The 25,350-nt window shown below is 42.6% G+C and overlaps 1 protein-coding gene across 1 annotated transcript in view; it reads right to left on the bottom strand.

Moving 5' to 3' along the window:
* The window catches only part of PCCA (propionyl-CoA carboxylase subunit alpha), a 472,769-nt gene extending 465,702 nt beyond the window's left edge, over positions 1-7,067 (bottom strand). The window contains exon 1 of the mRNA XM_004384162.1: positions 6,871-7,067. Within this exon, the coding sequence (XP_004384219.1) occupies positions 6,871-6,975 (105 nt within the window). The 5' untranslated portion in view covers positions 6,976-7,067. The remainder of the gene's footprint in view (positions 1-6,870) is intronic.
* Between the last annotated feature and the right edge of the window lie 18,283 nt (positions 7,068-25,350).

Genomic DNA, 25,350 nt, shown 5'->3' with positions numbered 1-25,350 from the left:
TCAGACCTTTTAGACACCACCACCCAAAACCAACAAATATCAATCCCCCTTCTGGATTTTATGATTTCAGTCAAAACAGTTATTTTAACTGTTGTCTGAATTTTTCTTCCCAAGACTCAGCCTTCTCTATCTTTAAGACTGTAGGACACCCGGGAGTTTAGGCTTATGAGTCATTCTTTTCTATTGAGACATAATTCACATATCATAAAATTCACTCCTTTAAATATACAATTCAGTGGATTTTTTGTATATTCACAAGGTTGTGCACAACAATCACCACTATCTAATTCCAGAACGTTTCCATCACCCCAAAAAGAAACATATTACCCACTACCAGTTGCTCCCCATTCTGCCCTTCCACTCTGGAAGACAATCTGACAGTTTCTTACAAAGCTAAACACAGGTTTACCGTACAATCCAGCAATCACTTGCCTAGGTATTTACCCAAATGAGATAAAAACATATGGCAACATAAAAACCTGCACACAAATGTTCGCAGCAGCTCTATTCATAATTGCCAAATACTGGAAGCAACCAAGATGTCCTTCAATAGATGAAGGGATAAACAGACTGTGGTGCATCCATACAATGGAGTACTAGTCAGCAATAAAAAGAAATGAGCTATCAAACCATGAAAAGTCATGGAGGAACCTTAAGTGCATACTGCTAAGTGAAAGAAGCCAGTCTGAATAGGCTACGTACTGTATGAGTCCAGTATACGACATCTGGAAGAGGCAACAGTATATAAAGACAGTGAAAGGATCAGAGGTTGCCAGGAGTTCAGGGGGAGGGAGACGGGATTAATAGATGGAACCCAGGGCATTTTCAAGGCAGTGAAACTATTCTGTATGATACTGTAATGGTAGACAAAGGGCATGATGCATTTGTCAAAACCCATAGGTCTGTACAACACAAAGAGTGAACTCTAATGTAAACTATGGACTTTAGTTACTAATAATGTATCAATTCTGATTGGGCAATTTTAGTTATTAATAATGTATCAATACTGATGGAGCAACTGTAACAAATACCACAGGAATGCAAGATGTTAGTAATAGGAGAAACAGTGTACAGGGAAGAGGTGATATATGAGAACTCACTGTACTTTCTGCACAATTCTTCTATAAAACTGCTCTAAAAAATAAAATCTACTTTTAAATGCCAATAAAACCAAAAACCAAACCCACTGCCATCAAGTCAATTCTGACTCATAGGGACCTTACAGGACAGAGTAGAACTACCCCATAGGGTTTCCAAGGAGTGGCTGGTAGATTCGAACTGCTGACCTTCTGGTAAGTGTTTGAGCTCTTAACCAATGTATACCCACATAAATAACAAACCACATGGGGGCACAGTTACAGAGGCTTTCTAGACCTATCTAAACAACTTGTGGCATTGGTTTACTATGTTAGAAGGCTTGGGACCATAATCTCAGGGGACAACTGAGTCAACTGGCATAATATAACTGCCAACCTTTTTGTTAGCAGCCAAGGTCTTAACCACTGCACCACCTAGGCATTTAAAATAAACTATTATTTTAAATCATACACTTTTAAAAAGTATATTTTTCTTTCTATTATTGTAGACTATCTTCAAAACAAAGGCAATACTTCTGCATATGACACTTTATTACAATACTGAGATTATTCTCATTAAAGACACCAAAGATCTTCTTATCAAATTCTTTCTTCCACCTTTTTTTTTTTACTCCTTGACCTCTCTTTACCCAGGACACAGTGAGTGACAATGTTTTAATTTCTTTGGTCTCTCACTGCTTACCACAGTGTCTGGTACTTAGTAGATGCTCCATAAACATTGTTTGAATGGATAGCTAGATCTCTGGACAAATGCAAGAATGCTAACTACTTCTTGAAAGTTCTTCCATTCATTTGGTAACACTATACTATATTAGCTCCTCTCCAGCCTTTCCTCTAAATCCTACTGTCTCTTCTTCCTTCATCCTATTCCTAATTTAGGGTTAAAAGATTATTTATCCAATTAAATATTAACTCATCTACTATATCCTTCAGAGTTCACATAATACTCCAACTTTATCTCTTATCACTGACCCAAAAACCAGCCATTGATCTCCTCTGCCTCCCAACACCTCAGCATGACTCATCAAATTCCAGATATCTAAAATGAAGCACTGTTTCTCCCAAAAAACACATTTTCCTTCCCAAATTTCCTTTTTCATTCCTGTCCTCCTACTTAAGTAGATTTAAAAAAAAAAAATTGAAATCATCTTAAACAACTGCTTCAGTCTCTTGATGAAAAATGTTCCCATCTTTCCCCCTTATTTAGAAAAGGGCTGTAGCAGTTTTTACAGATCACTCCTCTGTTCTAAAGCTCTTGAAAACAGAATGAAATCCAAAAAGCAGATGCATAAATACACAGATTTCTACCCAGATTACACCAGAAACTGGAACTGGTTTCTCCAAGAATCTTAGATTTTTTCTCCCAAATGATTTGTCAGAAATTTATTAGCATGTTGGAAAGGTTTACCTCTAGGCAATTTTAAAACATTCAAGTATGCTTTTTTTCCATGTTGACTGAATAGGGAAGAAAAACAAGAATTTCAAGGAACATAAAAGGTAAGCAAGGAGCCCTAGTGACTAAAACAGTTAAGTACTCAACTGCTAAAGCTGGTGGATCAAATCCATCCAGCGGCTCCATGGGAGAAAGACCTGGTGATCTGCTCCTGTGAAGATTACAGCCAAGAAAACCCTATAATGCAGTTCTGCATGCATGTCACATGCAGTCAGTATGAGTCAAAATCGACTTCATGGCACCAAACAACAACAACAAAAGGTAAGCATTCAAATGAGGGAATGCGCCATACGATGAGACCGTCACTCACGGGAGAGACAATCTGTGATTGGAAAAGCAAGGCTTTGAAATCAGATTACCCAAGCTTCAAATTCTACCTTAGCCAACTGTGTCCTTTAGCAAGTTACTTAACTGCTCTGAGCTTTGTTTCCACCTCTGTAAAACTCTGCTGTTGTTGTTTTTTTTTTTTAACCTAGTTGTTACATGGATAAGAGATGGTATATGAAAAGCATATGAAACAAGAATTCAATAAATTATAGCAATTATCATAAAACCAATATCCTAGACCCACTAAAAAAAAATGTAGACAGAAGAAAAAACTAGGTATTTAAACCAAATGTGTCGAAAAAACTGACGACACAAAACAAATAAGCAAGCACTAAAAAGTGAACTCTACACATACCCTAAAATTAAACAACAGCATTAATTGGCTAAAAGAATAGTTAGAATTCTCTAGAGTCTAGAGTTAGGTGTATGCTTTCCAACCATCTAAGAAGTTTGCGGGGGCGGAGGGAGGGTTCACCTTCCCTGTTGCCACTGAGTCGATTCCGACTCATAGCAACCCTACAGGACAGACACAGTAGAACTGCCCTATAGGGTTTCCAAGGAGCAGCTGGTGGATTTGAACTGCCGACCTTTCGGTTAGCAGCTGCAGCTCACGTAGCTCTTAACTACTACGCCACCAAGGCTCTGGAGGAGGGTAGGAGAGGTTAAAATCTTCAGAAGGTTCTACTTCAAACCTAGACTCAGTGGAGCACATTTCAAATTCACAGAAGGAAACACTAAGACAAGTAAAGAAGTAGCTGAAGTTCCCCTTAAGCTATTGTGAACTTCAGAGATTCTTCCCACCTCAAGGAGGAATTCTTTGCTGGTACAAACATAACTCTACTCCAATCACTACAGTCACACATTCAGCACCTATTTCATAAACACTGTGCTAAGAACACAGAAATAGACAAGATACAGTCTCTGCCAACACAATTAAAAGGAAAAAAAAAAAAACCCTGATGAAAAACATCAAAGCTTATATATTATAAAGTAAAAACCAGTTGCCAACCAGTCAATTCCAACTTACAGTGACCTCATGTGTGTCACAGTAGAACTGTGCTCCACAGGGTTTTCAATGACTGATTTTTCGGAAGCTCCTTTCTCTGAGGTGCCTCTGGGTGGACTCGAATGGCCAACCTTTTGGTTAGCTGCGTTGTTCGCACCAATATGTAAACAAAGTTTTAATACAAGAAGCCCCTTACCAGCAGCAAGTTAGTCAGGGAGAGAAACAGGGCAGCTAGTGGCTGTCATGTTTATGGCAAAAATAAGTGACATATGATAAATGTGAGACAAAGACTATAAAAAGCACATGTCTGAACTCAGAACCCTTTAATTTAAAGACATTAAGCAGAGGACCAACAGCCTAACACATCTCAATAGTCCCCAAACATATCACTATATTCTAATAGTGAATGATCCTGAGTCATCAAGGATAAATCATGTTCAAAATACTCTATTCAAAATGATAAATATGCTTCCAACAAAATAATTACAACACTAAAAGTAATAATAATAACAGCAGCAGCAATAATTAAGAGCAGTTGTAGTACCTGCTGGGCTAGGCAATGAACTGTTACTTTATTTCTCACAAGTATTTCCCACTGTTGTAATCCAAGCAACTAGCAGGTCTCCTACATCCTTTCTTAGCTCCTCCAATCTAAAATATATCAGTCATCCCTCCCACCTCCAACATCAATGGCTTCCCACTGCTCTTAAAGACCAAACCCCGTAGCAGAGCTACAATGACCCACGTGGTCCGACTCCTGCCTACCTCTCCAGCACCAGAGCCTCACAGACTTCTCAGTTCTTCTAACTTGCCATTCCCTCGGGCCACAGGACCTCTGCACATGCTGCTACCTCACATATAATACTCCCGTCTTCTCTCTGTGCCTAGAAAATGCCCACTGGACCATCAAAATTTATCTCAATTTTCACTTCCAAAGGAAAGCATTCCCTTACCTAAGGCACTATAGTATAACGATGAAGAGCACAGGTTCTGGAGTCCTAAATCCTGGCTCTGACACATATTAGCTCTGTAGCTTTTAGCAAGTCACATTACCACCTTGTGCTTCAATTTCCTCATCTGTAAATGGGGGTTATAATAATGGTACCTCATATGGCTGTAGCAAGGATGGTGAGACTTCATCTCACATATTTTGGACACGTTATCAGGAGAGCCCAGTCCCTGGAGAAGGACACTATGCTTGGTGAAGCAGACAGCGAAAAAGAGGAAGACCCTCAACAAGATGGACTGACCCAGTGGCTGCAACAATGGGCTCAGGCATAACAACAATTGTGAGGATGGCGCAGGACCAGGCAATGTTTCATTCTTTTGTACACAGGCTCGCTATGACTCTGAGTTGACTTGACGGCACCTAACAACAAAAACATATGGCTGTTGTGAAGATGGAATAAATTATCTCAGGCAAAGCATCAAAACAGTATTTGGAACAAAGAGTGCAAAATCGTCCTGTTTTGGGCAAGTTCCTCTATTTTATCTTCTTAAGCACCAGGACCTCTCCCCTGACAGCATTTTACACTTATCTGTGTGGGTTTTTTTTTAAATCATCTCTTTCCCTACTAGACTAAAATTTCTAAGAAAGCAGAAACCATATTCATTCCCTAGAGCTGAAACATAGGAGGTATTCAGTAAAGATCTGTGGAAAAAAGTAACTGAAAGGCAGAAACTGAGGCCCAAAGAAGTAACCTGTCCAACATCACACAAACCCTCATCTGTGTGACTCCAAAGCCCAGGCCTTTCCACTACACTAGGCTGCCTCCTGGGTAAATGCAAGAGAGTTTTGCAACCTCCACTGATAAATGGCCTAGCCAATAAGGTAGCAAACACAAAAGAACAGTGAGAATGGGCATTCTGAAAGTGGCACTAAGCAAATACTGGTGCCAGCTAACTTCCATTTCCATGATCAGCTCCAGCTCTATCAATACTCACCTGGACCTCAGTTTCCCTCTCTTTCAAGAGTAGGACTGGCCATAGCAACACTAAAGTATCTTCCAACTCTAAAGTTCAACGACAGTAAGTCGTGCCAATTTTTTAAAAGGACTCTTTAAAAAGGAAGTTTAACAAGTAGACTGAAGCAATTGACAGATGGGTTTTGACCTTCATTGTAAAGAATTTATTCAAGTGACTTAACACACTCTGTTATATATAATCTATCCCCAAAAATTACAAGAGACTCCAAGTTGAAGAGAAAAAGTGGTAAAAAACCATACGCAAACACTCCAGCATTGAAATCAAGGCTGCCACTATGAAATGCTAGGCCATAAAGAGCATTGGTGAAATGTGTTTAGAACCAGTTCAAAAACCAGGCTAAACACTCCACAGAAAAGAAAAGCAAATTCAGGGGATATATTTAGTATGCAGTATACTGTGATGTAACACAATTAAAACAGGCTTTCAACTCAAACGTAAAAGTTATTCGGAAAACTCACATCAAGGTAATATTTTAAAAGATAAACTCACAACTCTAATTTTACTCCAGCTGCTGTTTACATTATCCCTTCAAAGCAGCAGGAAAGGGCTCAACAAAAATGGAAACTACAAGAACACTTACTATCACCCTGGAAAGCTTAAGACAAGGCCACTAGCCCAAAACCCAAGAAATGGAACAGGAGAAATACAAGTTCATCACTGCCAGATTGCCATCAGCCGCTCCCAAGTATGCAAAAAGCACGGAGCTGCCTGCCTCCTTTGGCTCCTTCACCCTCCATTAGCCAAAGGAGTCACAGCGGCAGTCAACTCCGAGGAGTGAGAACGGGAGTGAGGGGCGGCGCAGCACAACGCGGAAGCCGGGTCGGGCCGCGGGGCCGTGCGGGGAGGGACGTGAGGGTCGCGCGGCGCCGGCCAGGCCAGAGGCTCGCACCAGAACCTACTGGGAAGGCGGAGCGTGGGTGAGCCCCGGACAGTGGCCGCCTAGAGGCGGGGCTGGAAGCCAAGTGAAGCCCAGGCCCGCCATGGTTCCTGTCGTCCCTCACCTTCAGCGTCCACAGCGCCGCGTTGCGCATCAGCAGCTGCGGCGGCCGCCGACCACGCCGTCCGGTCGCGACCAACGACACAGCCCCTACCCAGAGTCCCGCCATCGTCGCCCCTGCCTACAGCCCTCTGCCTGACCTCTCACCGCGCCGAAGTGGGCCGAGAAGGGGCGTGCCTGAGCTTCGACCAATCACGAGCCGGAGTTCCTCAGCCCCGCCCCTGCCGCGGGGAGACCGGCGTGGGAGGGATAACAGACCGAACCCTCCCACACCGGAGCCCGGTGCCTGGCCGGCGCCGGCAGGGACCCAGAGGGAGGCGGGGAAAGGAGAGGGAGGCCACCTGCCCGATCCAGCCCCCGTCCTGAGAAAGGCTAGCAAGAAACGCCTGAGTTCTTGCGAGAGTTTATGGGTTTGGTTTTTTGTTTATTTGGGATTACTTACTGTGCCAGCGTCCACTTAGCAACCAACATGCAGCCTTGCGAATTAATGTCAGTAAGTCACCTTCACCCCATAACTCCCCCCTCACCCCATAGCCAACCTAGAATCTGAGTGTCCGAAGTTCCAGATATTTGCCCAAACTATCAGAATCGACTCGACGACAATGGGTTTGGGGTTTTTCTGTTTTTGTTTTTTTTAATGCTCCTATATATTTGAAAGTGTAAATTCCAAAGCACCACACCCAGGTAAGGTTTTGGACAAGTGTAATAACAGTAAAAGCTCTAGGTCTAGAACCTGAGATCTGAGTTCACCTCCTACCTCTGTCACTTAACTATTTGCATGTCGGGGGGAATTAGCCAAAACTACAGTTTCTGTTGCTTGCAAGCAGGAACACTTCTTAGTACAATAGATCTTGTACTAGATGCCTAATTTTTACAAAAATCTTAATGACATACATTATTCTCATTTTGAGAAACAAAATCTATAGAGATGTAAAGTCACTCAGCTAATAAATGGTGAAACTAGCATTTGAACCCAGGTCTGGCTGTCTTCAGGGACTCAGGTTTTGTTTTGTTTGACAATGGGAAATTTAAAACCTACACCAAAGACAGAAAGTAGTATCATAAACACTCATGTGCCCATCACATGGCTTCAACAAATCAACTTTTTGTCAATCTTGTTTCATTTGTTTCCCCTTTTGTATTTTTTGCTGGAGTATTTTAAAGCAAATCTCAGACATCAGATCATCTCGCCTAGAAATACTTCAGTATCAGGCGCTCTGCTCTTCACTATTTTCCCTCTCCTACAGAATCACCTTGAGAAAGCTACAGAGCTAGGAAAGACTTAAGAGTATAAATGTGCGGTGTGATGGACCACTTTTGTGTGGCCTTTCTAGCCATGGTCTGGTAACTTTCACCCAAGGGACTGGGCCAGACTGTGTGATAGGGTAATTGTGGCCCACCAAGGGGATTGGTCAGTTTTGCCATCCTGCTGGGCTTGAAATGAGCAACACCAGAGGTGGAAAGAGAAGAGCCCACCACCACCAAGGAAGGAGAGACCCGCAGGAGACGCCGCAGTGGGCTTCCCAGCCCACAGAGCAAGAAAGCTGAGTGCCTTTAGGCAGAGACTGAGGCCCAGTTAGAGGTGTGCCTGCGAGCACAGCTGGAAAGAGGCTGTCCTGATTGAATAATTGTATCCTCTAGTATTCCTGAGCCTGAATTCTAACCTGTTACTTCCCTAATAAACCCTATAATCATGAGTGTGTTCTGGGAGTTCTGTGTTGCCATTCCAATGAATTATCAAACCCAGCAGAGAAGTAGAGTGCCGTGGGAGGGATGGCTGGAGTCAGAATTGGTAAAGAAGGTGGAGAGAGGGGGCATGTCTGACCTCTGCCCAGAGGAATCGGCCTTGGGCTGTTGATCTTGGTTCTCCTTCCCCTTCATGAAGTTAGAGGAGGTCAGACACTGCCACCAAGCCGTTTTTATGGCATGGTAAATGCCAAACAGCTGTAATGACATCTCTGGAAATTCAGATTTTTATCCCCTAAATTCCTAATCTCTCATGTTGGTGTCCATAATCCCTTCACTAAAAAGGAAATGGACATTTGCTAGGTATGTGTCAGGATCTGTGCTTGATAATTTCACACTCCAGAGTTTATTTGATCCTTGCAAGAATTATGCACACGCACTCCCTTGCGAGATGATTATTGTTGTCCTCATTTCCTCATTTTTCAGATGAGGAAACGGAGACTCAGAGTGGCCACAGCTGAGCAAGGATACGAAGCCAGACTGTCTGCCTTCATGTTTTGTGATTTTCCCACTCATTCTACCATGTTGCTATCAGGAAAAAAAAAAAAAAAAGACAATCTGGGACTAAAAGAGTAAATATCAAATCTTCTGATAATTAATCTGAAACTAGACAGAGAAGAAATTAGCTACAAAGTTAACAAAAAATAAAATTTCTCCCAAGATCAAGTCTAGGGTGACCAACCATCCCAGGGTTAGAAATGAAAGTCCTATATACTGGGAAACCCCTCAGTGACAGGCAACACACCTCAACCGTAAAAATAAACAAACAAACAAGCAGGCTGTTCTTTCCTTTTTTCTTTTTTTTTAGGGCTTACTACTTTCTTCCTGGGTCAAGGGTTCTTAAGACCACCCCTACTTTTGGAAATTTGCTAGAGGACTCATGAGACTCCGCATATAGTTGTACTCAATCACAATTTATTACAGCAATGTAGTAAGGATGCACAGCAGGATAACAAAGGACAAAGAGACAGGGTCTGGAGAAATCTATGTGCAGGCTTCCTTCCCACACTGTCTCTCGCCCATGAGGAGTCACGCAGAACACACTCTTCCCCCAGCAACAAAAACGCATATGTATGATGCTTCTGCCCAGGGAAGGCCACTGGAGATTCAGTGCTCAAGGTTTTTATTGGGGGGGGCCCTAGTGGCACCGAGGTTAAGAGCTATGGCGAGCTACAGCTGCTAACCAAAAAGGTCGGCAATTGGAGTCCATCAGCCATTCCTTGGAAACCCTATGGGGCAGTTCTGCTCTGTTCTGTAGGGTCGCTATGAGTCAGAATCGACTTGACTGCAATGGATTTGCTTTGGTTTTGGTGGTGAAGGCACCCTCTGCCTAGTACATATCAAAATTCCAGACTGCAGAAGGAAAGCAGATGTTTAGCATAAACCGTATTGTTTCCACATCCTAGGCACAGTGAGCTACCTTTATCAGTTAATAAGCCATGGGACCACTCCCAAGATCCAAGTTACCAGACACCAGTTAAGGGCCAGCTTTGCAAGCAGGCCCATCTAGAAACAGCTACCTCGGACCTGCTATATTAACTCTTTTCTGCAGACTTACCAATGATCTCCCCAGCTCTGCTTCATTGCTCCCACCTCCTGAATAAAGATCACTGAGATACCCAACTGCTAAGCACTAAAACTGGTACAATAATTTTCTACAAATTATTTTGTTTCTGTTGTTGTTAGGTGCCATGGAGTCAATTCCAACTCATAGGGACCCTATGTAAAACAGAACGGAACACTGCCCAGTCCTGCACCATCCTCACAATCATTGTTATGCTTGAGCCCATTGTTGCAGCCACTGTGTCAATCCATCTCATTGAGGATCTTCCTCTTTTTCACTGACCCTCTGTTTTGCCAAGCATGATGTCCTTCTCCAGGTTTCTAGACCTCAATATTCTTGTTAATCAAGGACCATCGTAGTATACTTTTGATTTAAATCAAAAGGCCCTGGAGGCTTGTCAACATGATGGTTGTGTGTCACCTTGGCTGGGCCATGATTTTCAGTGGTTTGGCAGTTATGATGTAGTTTGGCAGTTACATAATGATGTAATTAGGCAATTATGTAATGACATAATCAACTCCATGATGAGAGCTTCTATGAGCAGCCAATCAGTTGAAAGGGAGTTTCCTTGGTGGGTATGGCCTACCTCCAGTATATAAATGGATGTTCCAGCAAGGCTTTCGCTCTGGATCCTGCATCTGGCTCATCATCTGACCTCTGGTTCTTGGGACCTGAGCCAGCAGCTTACCTGTCAATCTTGGGATTCATTGGCCTCCACAGCCTGTGAGCCAGCAGCCTGCAATCTGACCTGCCAATCTTCGGTTCTTCAACCCCTGTAGCTACGTGAGTCATTAGAAACCTCCAGCCTGATGCCTGACCCATGGACTTGGGACTTCCCAGCCTCTACAACTGTGTGAGCCATTTCCTTGAGATAAATCTCTCTCTCTCTCTGTATATATATATATATATATATATATTTGTGTGTGTGTGTGTGTTGTGTGTGTTGTGTGTGTGTTTGTGTCTCTGTGTGTGTGTCTGCATGTGTATACATATATATGTATATGCTTCACTGATTTTGTTTCTCTAGAGAACCCAACCTAAGACAGTCAATACAACTACTGTTCATAACATATTTCTCCCAGGGTAATCACTGATTATATCTTTGTAAATAATAATCAACACAAGGCCCATCCTCAAAATGCAAAGATAATTCACATCCCTGCTTTCCCAACTTCCCTATCTCTGACATCAGTCACCCACATGACGTTTTCTCCCTCTTTTACTCTAATCACCCAGAGTTAGGTCTTCACAAATGACTGCCTACACAGCCTCTTCTGTCCACCAGACAACCAAAGCTGGTTCCTCCCAAGTTAGGATTCTATCTTTCTATCTACTGCAAAACAGGCAGACACCAGGCCCTGCTGCCTCTCACTACCCTCAGTGGTTTGATAATTTGCTAGAATAACTCACAAAACTCACAGACACTACCTGTAAAACTGGCATGACATCAGACCTCCTCTAACTTCAGGGGGAGAGAGGAAAATCAACATCAGCATCAGCCCAAAGCTTATTCCTATGAGGTGGAGGTCAAACATACCTCCACTCTCTAAGCTTTTACCAATTGTGACACCAGTCATCCCTCCCATGGCATGCTCCACTTCTCTGCTGGGTTTGATAATTCATTGCAAAGGCCACACAGAACTCAAGGACCATATTCACAATCAGGGAGGTTATTAGGGAAATAACAGATTGCAATTCAGGATCAGGATCAAATTGAAAGTAACAGGAATGACTCAGGATACCGTTCTTCAATCAGGACAGCTTATTCTCAGCCATGCCTGCAGGCCTGTCTCTCAGCCTCAGCCCTTGGCACTGCTCACACAAGAGTTACAAAACTTTTGAGCTCTGCCTGTAAGTGCCTAGAGACACCCCACTCTGCCAGGAAGCCTCCTACCCAAAGGCACTCAGCTCTCTCACTTCATGGGTCAGTGTCATGGATTGAATTGTGTGCCCCAAAAATATCTGTCAACTTGGCTGGGTCAGGATTCCCGGTATTGTATGATTGTGTACCATTTTGTAAATCTGATGTGATCTCCTTATGTGTTGTAAACTCCATCACTATGATGTAATAAGATGGATTAGCAGCAGTTATACTAACAACGTCTACAAGATTAGATAGTGTCTTAAGCCAATCTCTTTTGAGATATAAAAGAGAGAAGTGAGCAGAGACACATGGGAACCTCATACCACCAAGAAAGCAGTTCTGGGAGCAGAGCACATCCTTTGGACCTGAGGATCCTGCGCTAAGATGCTCCCAGACCAAGGAAAGATTGATGACATGGACCTTCCTCCAGCCAAGAGGGAAAGCGTTCCCCTGGAGCTGACACCCTGAATTTGGAGTCGTAGCCTACTGAACTGTGAGAGAATAAACTTTGCTTTGTTAAAGCCATTCACTTGTGGTATTTCTGTTATAGCAGCACTAGATGACTAAGACAGTCAGCAAGCCTAGCCTGCCAGTCCCATGCTGCTTTCGTCTCGTGCCATCTTCAGTGTTACAGCTCTCTGTCTCCTGGGTTTAGGAGGTTCTCAGCACAGGGACCCCAAAGGACACACGCTACTCCTGGCTCTTCCTCTTGATGGTAACGTGGTCCCTCCTCAGTCTCTGGGACTGGCTCTTTTAAAGCTTAGCAGGATGGCAAAACTGACTAATCCCCTATAAGGGTTCCATGCACCTAATTTGCATAGTCCCACCCCACAAGTGTTCTTTGCACCTTATTTGCATTAGAAAACTGTCCAATTGCCTTGGTGGGCCATAAGCATCTTATTTGTGTAGTCCCACCCAATCATCTTGTGGGAGTTACACAACCATGACTAGAAGGGCCATATAATAGTAACTCACTAAACTACACTACCTATACTTACAATTACCCATTTATTATAACCAGAAAGGATTCAATCAAAAAGATACATCAGACAAGATCTGGGAGAGGTCATACCACCTGAATTCCATTGTCCCCAGGGACTTGCCATGCTCACCTGTGTATGGATGTTCTCAGCACATCAGAAAGCCATAAAAAGAAGCTCCAAAGTCCAAGGTCCCTTAGTCATTGGAACCTCAATGAATATGCATGGTTGGGGCCTTAATGCATAATTATGATCCATCCAATCAAGAAATACGCTGGGCTCATCTTGAGTTCACCAGGTGTGGGGCCTGTGTAGCCCCTACTTGCCTAGCTAATTTAGAAAGGCAAGGAGCACCTTAATCACTGAGGCTATTTTCAGAAACCAGATACAAAAGGCCAAATCTAGTTCTTTGTGCCACAATATCCCTTTTAATTAATTGTGTGTTATATTTAAAAAGAAGATCACACACTTCTCCTTTCTGACTTTTCTGATTAACAGTACATTATGCAAAAGGTCAACAATTACTCTAACACAAAGATAAAGAGACAGGGAAACTAGAGTACTGTAAATGGAACAACTAGAATGCAATTAAAGAGAATGTGGACATATTGTGAAAAATGTAACTAATGTCATGGAACAATTTGTATAGAAATTTTCAAATGGAAACCAATTTTCTATGTAAACTTTCACCAAAAACACAATAAAATATATTAGGTAACAACACAAACAATAACAAAAAACAAGTATATAGGCATATATGTGCACAGGTATGTGCAGGTGTGTACATATGTGTGCACAGAAAGAAGTATCTATATGTACGTGTATGTACAGATTGTGTGTACTGTACATGCATATATATTCATAGAGGACACAGTTACAGATACTTCTGAGACATAACCAAACACCTAGGAAGATTGGTTCTCTGGATTTGATGTTTTAGGCTAGAAACACAGAAACAAAACCAGTAAAGCATGTAAATATATATAGAGAGAGATTTCTATCAAGGAAATGACTCATGTGGTTGTAGAGGCTGGAATGTCCCACGTCCATGGGTCAGGCTGAAGGCTTCCGATTCACATAGCCACAGGGGCTGGTGAACTCAAGATGAGAAGGTCAGACAGCAAGGGCTTTTGCTGACAGGCTACAAAGACTGATGAATCCCAAAATTGGCAGGCAAGATGTCAGGTAAGCTGCTAGTTCAAGTCCCAAGAACTGGAGATCAGACGAACAGAAGCCAGCTGCAGGATCCAAAGTGAGCAAAAGCCCACAAGCCTTGCCAGAAAATCTGCTTATATTCAATGCAGGCCACACCCGCAAGGAAACTCCCTTTCAAATGATTGGCTACTCACAGCAGATTCCATCATGAAGGTGATCACATTATATCAAATTTTATCATGGAAGTGATTACATCATCATCCAAAAACAAAAACAAAAAACCCAAACCCATTGCCATTGAGTTGATTCTGACTCATAGTGACCCTAAAGGACAGAGTAGAACTGCCCCATGTAGTTTCCTAGGAGCGCCTGGTGGATTTGAACTGCCAACATTTTGGTTAGCAGCTTTCGCTATTAACCACTATGCCATAAGGGTTTCCTCACATCATCATATGACTGCCAAACTACGTCATAACTTCCAAACCACTGAGAATCATGGCCCAGCCAAGCTGACACACAACCATAACAATCACAGTCCACCCCTTGTCAACTTGGCACCTGTACACATCTCCTCAAACCATACATAATCTCTGAATAAAGACAATTATAAAATCACACCTGCTTCTAACATGATACAACGAACACACATACAACCATATATGCACTAGCCCTGTTTACATCTTGTATTTTGTAAGTGAAGAAAACAAAAATATTTGATGCACACATATAAGGCACAAACACTGAACAATTACATTCCTCATTTCTGCAACTGGTCACATGGTCATAACTGGTATTTAGAACTACCTTTTTCCACCACCCATTCCATATTACTTTTGCCCTCAGCAATCCTAAGGGTCTGCACTGTCATTCACCAATATGGGCCTACCAAAGACTCCAAACAGCATCTCTATCTGCCACTGACACTTCAAACACCATTGGATCAGCCAGATCAAGTGACAGAGCCACTTGCACGGCAACCTGAACCTGTTGCGAGCCTTCTCTTGTTCTGAACCCCACTCAAAACTAGAAGCTCAAGATCTTTTTTTCCATGGCACAAAAAGTATCCTTTTTTTTTAAGGCACCCTAATGAGACTAAGAAGAGTGTACTACTGACAGAACGAGTCTGCAGCTATCCACTGATTGCAGAGACATGTTTAAACACATTTTGTTTGGAATAAAACTGTGCACGCAAGAACTGGAATCCTAGTAGCAATATTTTTTGACTTACTCTCACATATGCTATGCAAAATGTTAGTCAGTTCTGTGTTTCAAAGTTACTTCAAATATTTTCCCTGTGTGATTAGGTTTAACATTCAATTCAGTTAATTGGTTGCCGTCCCTATTCCATTTTAGGGTTTGATTTTTTTTTTCTTATTTGACTTTTTTTCTAAATTTTGCTACTGTTGAGAATATACACAGAAAAACATACACCAATTAAACAGTTTCTACATGTACAATTTAGTGACATTGATTATATTCTTCAAGTTGCGCAACCATTCTCACTCTCCTTTTCTTAGACATTACTCTCTGATTAACATAAACTAATTGCCCCTTAAGGTTCCTATCTAATCTTCTGAGTTGCTGTTGTCAATTTGATCCCATACAGATAGTTCTTAAAAGAGCATAATGCTCAAGGCAGACCTTTTTTACTAGTTAAGCTAAACTATTGTTTGGTTTTAAGATGACTTTAGGAGATGTTTTTGGTTTAAGGTTTTGGGAGAGCAGTCTCCACTTAGGTGACCCACCTCCTGACTCTACTGTAGGGAACCTTCCGTAGGAGTATCTATCAGTCCAGCAGCCCTCAGTTACTGGTTGGGGAGGGGTAGTCACACTCCGAACAGACCCCCAGGGATGTCTGCCTTGTTGTTATCAGAGCCTGCCCCGTAGTATGTTGGCTGTGGGTATAGCCTCCCCTCCAGATGCCTGCTTCCTAGCACACAGCAGCCTCAGTCAGCAGTCACCAACACTGACTGTAAGGGGAAGCAGACAGACCAAACTGATCCCCAGGGAGGTCTTTCCTCTTGGTTTCAGAAGCCTGAGCTATGGGGTGCACAGGAAGCCAGGTAAACTTCTGACCATGGGAGCAGGTTCTTGTGCAGGGGCCTTCTGTAGCAGTTTTCAACAGCCTGGCAACCAACAATTACTAGTTGGGGAAGGATCTGGTCAGATCCCCGTGGAGGTATGCCTTGTTATACCCCTGGTAGATTGTTGGCTGTGAGTGCAGCTTCCACTCAAGACTCCTGCTTCCTAACACACAGCAGTGTCAGTAGTCCTCAGCGCCAACCTGGAAGTAGGGGCAGACTAACCCTAATTGACCCCCAGGGAGGTATGTCCTGTTTGTTTCAAAGGCTATAGTTATAAGGTGTGCAGGGAGGCAGTTAGAGTACTGACTATGGGAGCAGACTCCACTGCTAGGCCCTTCTGTAGCAATTCACAGCAGACCTGCAGGTGACAGTGTCCAGGTGGGGAAGGGGCTGTCATGCTCCAAACAGACCTCCAGGGAGGTCTGCCTTGTTGCTATCAGAGCCCTCCCTGTAGTATGTTGGCTGTGGGTGTAGCCTCCACTAAAGATGCCTGCTTTTTAGCACACAGCAGCTTCAATACCAACCAAAAGGTGGAGCAGACAGACCTGAACTGACTCCCTGGGAGGTCTATCCTGTTCGTTTGAGAGGCGTGAGCTATGGGGTGTGCAGGGAGGCTGCTAGAGTGTTTACTAAGGGAGCAGACTCCACTGCACAGGCCTTCTGTAGCAAGCCACAGCAGGCTTACAGCTGACAATGTCCAGGTGGAGGAGGTGCTGCCACACTCCAAATGGATCCCCATGGAGGTCCACGTTGTTGCTATCAGAGCCCCCTGGAGTATGCTGGCTGTGGGTGTAGCCTTTACTAAAGATGCCTGCTCCTTAGCACACAGCAGCCCCAGTCAGCAGTCCTCCGTACTGACTGAAAGGTGGAGCAGACAGACCTGAACTGACTCCGAGAGGTCTGTCCTGTTGGTTTCAGAGGCCTTAGCTATGACGTAAGCAGGGAGGTAGGTAGAGTGTTGACTATGGGAGCTGACTCCACTGCACAGGCCTTCTCTAGCAATTCACAGTAGGCTTGCAAGCAACAGTGTCTGCGTGGGGAGGTACTGGCACAATCCAAACAGGCCCCCAGGGAGGTTTGCCTTGTTGATTTTAGGGCAGAAACTTGGGGTCTTCTCTCTTTGTACAGGTAGGGGCTTTGGTGGTTAGGGAGGCAGGCTCTTTTAGTGGGGCCACTACCCCAGTTCACAGCCCCTGGCAGCCCACGTGGCTGGGAGAGGGACAGAGACAGTGGGAGAAGTGATTTTCCTACCATATGCAACTCAGTTTTTATTGATTCTTGCCTGTCTGCAGTTCCTCCACTGCTTTCCTCTGCTCCCCGATTCAGAGTCCTCCAAAGCCAAGGACCATTTCCTTCTATTTCTTGTATTTGTGGGAGAGGGACAGAACGATGGTTTGTTTATGCTGCCATCTTCCCAAAAATCTTTATTTTTTGAATATGTAAATAACAGACATGATTCAAAACTCAAAACTATACACCTACTCCTCACTTATCAACTATCTCATTATCCAATATTTCGGATTTATGACAATAGTAAAAAATCTACTATCCTACTATTTTGTGCATTAACGAGGTGGCAGGCATGGCGGCAAAAGCTGTGGAGTCCCTTCCCTCAAGGAGAGTCTCTGGGCAGCCTCCAGGAAGCTAGGCCTCACTGCGCTCTGCCCTCCACTTCCTCTTGCCAGCAGGAGTGCTGCATCCAGCTGCCACACAGGGCCAGCCTCCTCCATGGCCACGGCATCTGGGCAGACACACAGGCAGCACCGAGCCAGGAGGTACCTGTTCTGGGTTCCAAGCTCCACTGCGCCCTGATGCCTTGGCAGCTCAAAACTGCTACGGAGTGAGAGGGAGGAAAGAAAGAGTCCTTGCGGAGGGTGTTTGGAAGAAATGCATGTGAGTTTAATGACATCCCGAAGTGAGCTGACCTGGGCCTGAAGCCTCCGCCTCAGGGGGTTGGGTGCGCGGCCAGGTTACCGGCTCCCTTTCTCCTCAGAGGAAAAAAGAGCTTTATTAAGTAGGACCAGTAACAATATTGTGTTAATAATGTCCAGTCATCTCTCTGTCAGTACCATCATCTCAGCCTCTTCTAGAGACCTTGAGTTACCACAGGTCTGCTAAAATAAAGGGCCTCCCTCTTCCAGGAGGTTTTCCATGCTTTAAACCTTTCCTATTACCCTATTCCCTCTTAACATGTATCAGAATATCCACACAATTGAGTACTACGCACCTGTAAAAAGCAATGAGAAATATCTCTATATAAAACTATATAGTGTGATTGCCAGTATATTGTTGAGAGAAAAAAAGAAAGGTACAGAAAAGTGTGTACAGTTTGCTATCATTTATCTAAGAAAGGAGGAATAGAGCTATAGACATATATATTTGCTTACATTAAACACAATGGAAATTATAAAATTAAAAAGAAATGGTTACTGTCATTGCTTAAGGACACTGAATTTCTGTTAATGGTGGTACAGTAATTTGGAAAAGAACAGTGGTAACAGTTGCACAACATGATGAACATAATCAATGTCACCCCCTCATCCCTGGTAACCACCAATGAGCGTTGGTCTCCCTATATGCATCTATTCTTGTCTTCTTAATAAAGTGCAATCATACAATATTTGCCTTTTGACTTATTTCACTTAGCATAATGTCCTCCAGATTCAACCACACTATAAAATGTTTCAAGGACACATCATTATTCTTTATGGCTGCATAATATTCCATTGTATGTATGTACCACATTTTGTTTATCTATTCATCCATTGCTGGGCACTTAAGGTTGTTTCCATCTTTTTGCTATTGTGAATAACACTGCAATGAACATAGGTGTGCATAGATCCCTAGGGTATATACTTAGGAGTGGGATTGCTGGATTATAAGTATTTCTACTTCTAGCTTTTTAATGAAGCACCATACCGTTTTCCATAATGGTTTATCATTTTACGATCCCACCAGCAGTGGATAAAGGTTCCTATCTCCCCACATCCTCTCCAGTATTTGTTTTCTGTTTTATTAGTGTCATTTTTGTAGGGGTGAGATGGTATCTCATTGCACTTTTGATTTGCCTCTCTCTAATGGCTAATTATCGCTAGCATTTTTTCACGTGTGTATTAGCCGCTTGAATGTTCTCTTTGGTGTAGTGTCTGTCCGTGTATTTTATCTTAAAACAAAGAAACAAAAACATTCCGCCTATCCCTGTTTACTGAAAAGGTCAGAGCAATGACCAATCCAGTAGCAAATAAATATGCCTACCAGTGGCCTCTAAATGCCATTTTTCACTGAAAGATACTAGCCTTGGACAAAAGGCCAATTCCAAGTCAGAGCAGGACATGCTCAAGAAGAGCCTCAAATAACTCCAGATCAGAAATGGTATTTAGATATAGGGGCTGGGGGATTGGGGAGACTATTAATGTGACCTCCTGGTGACAGAGTAGAATAGTCCTCAGATCCACATAAATTCAGGCTCTGGCTCTTCTGTTAATATCCACTGATAACACCAGTGTCACTTAAAGTTACAGTCCCCCATGTCTTAGCTCAGCCATGATACAGTGGGCCTATCTGGCTGACCCAGCCTCTCCCTTCTGCCTCTGCTGGGATAGGAACCTCTGTGATCACTGCTATCTTCTCCAGTCCATCTCTGTTCTCTGAACACTTAATTCAGTGGTCACACTGAAGGAGAATCAAGGAAGTCTCAGAAATGCAAAAAAGATCCTCTCTAATCATGTTTCCTATCCACTTAACTATGCTAAGGCAGCCAGGTTGTCTCAGAGTCACCCTGCACAGCAGTCTCCTCTAAAATTCCCACTGAAATGCCTCAAGAAGTACAAAGACCATGAAGGCCTACCCTTATGTAAATAATAACAGCAGTTTGACTTATTATATTTGACTAACTTATTAGTTTGACAAACTGGTGTATATATACATATCATACAACATATGTAATGCTGTTGTTCAAGGCATTGAGGGAACAATTTTTTAATTCTCCAATTCTCCAACACTCTGCCTTGTCCTGTTGGAAAAGAAGATACACATACCATACTCACTTGCCCAAACAATGTAAAAGCTGGATGAGACATGAAAATGGGCCGCTTTCTGACTCAATACAGTCTTCTGTTTAATACAGAAATAAATTCCATTGCATGTCACTCCTTGACTCATTATCTCAAGCCCCATACTCAACACACAAATAACATCTGATTCCTTTTTCTCTGCTAAATACAGCACCTACACCAGAGAGCAAGTCTCAGGAGCAGAAAGTGTTATTTGTCTCTTCAGCTCCTATGTCTCACACATAATCTGGTCCATTTAGCTCTTCAAAATCACCTCTTTCCTTTTCTATCACCCCAGACCAGTTTTGAGAGGATTAAGGTTAAAGCCAAGGAGGTCTAGCTGGCTATTTCTTTTTTTGTGTGCGTTAGATGAAAGTTTACAGAGCAAATTAGTTTCCCATTTGATAGTTTGTACATAAAGGGTTCCATGGTGTTGGTTTCATTCTCCACAATGTGTCAGCATGCTCCCCATTTCTACCATAGTTTCCCTGTTTCCTTTCATCCTGATTTTCTACCCCTTTCTGCCTTCTCGTCTTTGCTTTTGGGCAAAAGCTGCCCTTTTGATCTCATATAATTGATTGTTCTAAGGAACATGTTCCTCTCTAGTGTTGTTTATTTTATGGGCCAGTCTATGGTTTGGTTGAAAGGTGGACTCCAGGAATGGCTTCAGTTCCAGGTCAGAAGCATGTCTTAGGCCCATAGTGTCAGGGGTTCCTCCAGTCTCTATCAGACCATTAAGCCTGGTCTTTTTTGTGAATTTGATTTTTTGTTCTACAATTTTTCTCCCGATCTGTCCGGGACCCTCTGTTGTGATCCCAGTCAGAGTAGTCAAACTTTTCTTTTTTTTTTAAATACTTATTTTATGCTAAACATAGCAGTAGATTCTTTTATTTAATAGCTTATTTTATTTAATCCTCACAAGAACTCTATGAAGTGAGTATTTTTCACACTTTACATATCAGTAAAGAAATGCCTCCAAACAACCAAACCCATTGCTGTCTAGTCGATGCCAACTCATAGCGACCCTGTAGGACAGAGTAAAACTGCCCCATAGGGTTTCCAAGGCTGTAATATTTAAAGAAGCAGACTGCCACATCTTTCTGACATGGAGTGGCTTTTGTGTTTGAACCACTGATCTTCTGGTTAGCAGCCAAGCGCTTAACCACTGCGCCCTAGGCCTCTCTGCAGACTTACTAGGGGTGCAATAATGAACAAAAGGTTGAGAAACAATGTTTAGAGGATTGTGCTTAGGCACTGGAGTTGCCTTTGCCCATAAGGAGAGCCAGAAGTGCCTGGAAGTTTTAAATTCTCCTCCCCAAGGATGGGGCACATCGAGTAGCTAAAACAAATGGAAGAAATGATGAAGTAAAAGAGCTAAACAGAAGATTTCAAAGGGCAGCTCCAGAAGACAAAATAAAGTTTTACAACGACATGTGTAAAGACGTGGAGTTAGAAAACCAAAAGGGAAGAAAACGCTCGGCATTCCTCAAGCTGAAAGAACTGAAGAAAAAATTCAAGCCTTGAGTTGCAATATTGAAAGATTCTACAGGGAAAATATTAAATGACGCAGGAAGCGTCAAAAGATGGAAGGAATACACAGAGTCACTATGCTTAGAAGAACTGGGTGATGTTCAACCATTTCAGGAGGTGGCATATGATCAGGAACCAATGGTACTGAAGGAAGAGGTCCAAGCTGCACTGAAGACAATGGCAAAAAACAAGGTTCCAGGCATTGACGGAATACTAATTGAGATGTTTCAACAAACGTATGCAGTGCTAGAAGTGTTCACTCATCTATGCCAAGAAATTTGGAAGACGGCTACCTGGCCAACTGACTGGAAGAGATCTATATTTATGCCTATTCCCAAGAAAGGTGATCCAATTATCCAAATTATTGAACAATATCGCTGATACCACATGCAAGCAAAATTTTGCTGAAGATTATTTAAAAGCAGCTGCAACAGTATATCGACAAGGAACCACCAGAACTTCAAGCTGGATTCAGACGAGAACTCGGAACCAGGGATATCACTGCTGATATTTTATTTACTATGCAAAAGCATTTGACTGTGTGGATCATAACAAATTATGGATAACATTGCGAAGAATGGGGATTCCAGAATACTTAATTGTGCTCATGAGGAACCTATACATACATCAAGAGGCAGTTGTTCAAACAAAACAAGGGGATACTGCGTGGTTTAAAGTCAGGAAAGGTGTGTGTCAGGGTTGTTTTTTTTCACCATACTTATTCAATCTGTATGCTGAGCAAAATTCCGAGAAGCTGGACTATATGAAGAAGAATGGGGCATCAGGATTGGAGGAAGACTCATTAACAGCCTGCATTATACAGATGACACAACTTTGCTTGCTGAAAATGAAGAGGACTTGAAGCACTTACTGATGAAGATCTAAGACCACAGCCTTCAGTCTGGATTACACCTCAACATAAAGAAAACAAAAATCCTCGGAACTGGACCAATAAGCAACATCATGATAAATGGAGAAAAGACTGAAGTTGTCAAGGACTTCATTTTACTTGGATCCACAATCAACACTCATGGAAGCAACAGTTAAGAAAGCAAAGGACGCACTGCACTGGGTAAATCTGCAAAAGACCTCTTTAAAGCGTTAAAAAGCAAAGATGTCACTTTGAGGACTAAGGTGCGCCTGACCCAAGCGATGGTGTTTTCAATCGCCTCATATGCTTGTGAAAGCTGGACAATGAATAAGGAAGATGGAGGAAGAACTGACACCTTCGAATTATGGTGTTGGCGAAGAATACTGAATATACCATGGACTGCCAAAAGAACGAACGAATTTGTCTTGGAAGAAGTACAGCCAGAATGCTCCTTAGAAGCAAGGATGGCGATACTACATCTCACATACTCTGGACATGATATAAGGAGGGATCAGTCCTTGGAGAAGGACATTATGCTTGGTAAAGCTGCGGTTCAGCGAAAAAGAGGAAAACACCCTCAACAAGACGGACTGACAGTGGCTTCAAAAACAGGCTCACACAGCAGCCATCTAAGATACTCCACTGGTCTCATCCCTTCAGGAGCAAGGGAGAATGACGAGAACAGGATACAAGGAAAAGATTAGTCCAAAGGACCAATGGACCACAGCTACCAAGGCCTCCACCAGACTGAGTCCAGTACAGCTAGATGGTGCCCAGCTACCACCACTGACTGCTTTGATCAGGATCACTACAGAGGGTTCTGGACAGAGCTGGAGAAGGATGTAGAACAAAATTCTAACTCACAATAAAAGACCAGATTTACTGGCCTAAAGGAGACTGGAGAAACCCCAAGAATATGGCCCCCAGACACCCTTTTAGCTCAGTGGTGAAGTCATTTCCGAGGTTCACCGTTCAGCGGGGGAGTGGACAGCCCCATAAAACCAAACAGGACTAATGAGGCACAGCAGTCCAGGGACAAGGGCCAGAAGGCAGAAGGGGACAGGAAAGCTGGTGATAGGGAACCCAAGGTTGAGTAAGGATAGTGTTGATGCGTTATGAGGTTGTTAACCATTGTCATAGGGCAACATGTGTACTGTTAAATGGGAAACTATTTTGTTCTGTAAGCCTTCATCTAATGTAAGAATAGCAGCACAATTGGAAGAGCGTAGTCGACGTCACTGAACTGTGTATGTAGAAATTTTTGAAATGGTGTATCTTTGGCTATGTATATTTTCACAAAAAAAAAAGGTCGAGAAGGGAGAGGGTTGACATGTTGTGGGGTTGTTACCCAATGTCATAAAACAATATGTGTACTACTGTTTCATGAGAAAGTATTTGTTCTGTAAGCCTTCACCTGAAGTACAATTAAAAAAAAAAAAAAAATGGGCTCACGCATAACAATGATTGTGGGGATGGTGCAGGACTGGGCAGTGTTTCGTTCTGTTGTACACAGGGTCACTATGAGTCAGAATTGACTCAACAGCACCTAACAAGGATGGGCACAGCCGATGACTGACTATTTGGAATACAAAAGCTCAGCTCCTTTGCCTCAGGTTGAAACAAACTGAAAGGTGGCAATTGATGTTCCAGAGCATTCCAGAGAAGAGGCTGAGTCTAGGTCTTCACCTAAATTATAACCTTCCTGAACTTCTTCCCCCTCTCCCACTCCCTTAATGGCTTATCCAAGGAACACATTCTTAATTACTTATTGCATTAAATCCTTGGCTCAGGGTCTATTTCTGGGAGAATTCAACCTAAAACGAATTGTTTGAAAGCATTAGAAAGCAATAAACACAGGCAGGACTTCAGGCTTATGAACAATTAGAGAAGGAAGGCACATGAGAATCAAGATGATACACTGGTATTTTCTGGTCAGCCAGAAAAAAAATGTACAATTTGTCATTCACAATATCTAGCATCCAAAGAAAACATGGTAAAAACAGAACCAAGTGATCTGAAATATAAGAAAAAAATAGAGGATATAAAAATACCCACAGATAAATATTATCAGACAGGGACTTTAAAAGACCTGCATTTATATCCAACAGAAGAAAAGATGTAGAATTTCACCAAAGACCAAGAATCAATCTATCTACTGATCTATCTATATTTTTAAATCGTGGTAAAATATAAACAACATAAATGTGTCATTTTAACAATTTTCCAGTGTACAATCCAGTGGCATTAATTACACTCACAATGTTGTGCAACCAGCACCACTATTTCTTAAAAGTTTTCATCACCCCAAACAGAAACTCGGTACTCACTGAGCAATAACTCTCCATCCCACACTCCCTCAGCCCATGGAAACCACTAATCTACTTCTTGTCTCTATGCATTTGTCTATTCTAGATAATTCATATAAATGGGATCATACAATATTTGTCCCTTTTTGTCTGGTGTATTGCACTTAGCATAATGTTTTCAAGGAGCATCCATGACATACTATGTATTAGAACTTTATCCCTTTTTATGGCGGAATAATATTTCACTGTTCATATATATCACATTCGTTCATCTGTTGGTGGACACTTGGACTATTTCCACTCTGGGCTACTGTGAATAATGTTGCAGTCAA

Source organism: Trichechus manatus, unplaced genomic scaffold (assembly GCF_000243295.1).
Source record: "Trichechus manatus latirostris isolate Lorelei unplaced genomic scaffold, TriManLat1.0 scaffold00118, whole genome shotgun sequence".
NCBI classification, from domain to species: Eukaryota; Metazoa; Chordata; class Mammalia; order Sirenia; family Trichechidae; genus Trichechus; species Trichechus manatus.
This window is presented reverse-complemented; position numbering and strand designations above follow the sequence as displayed.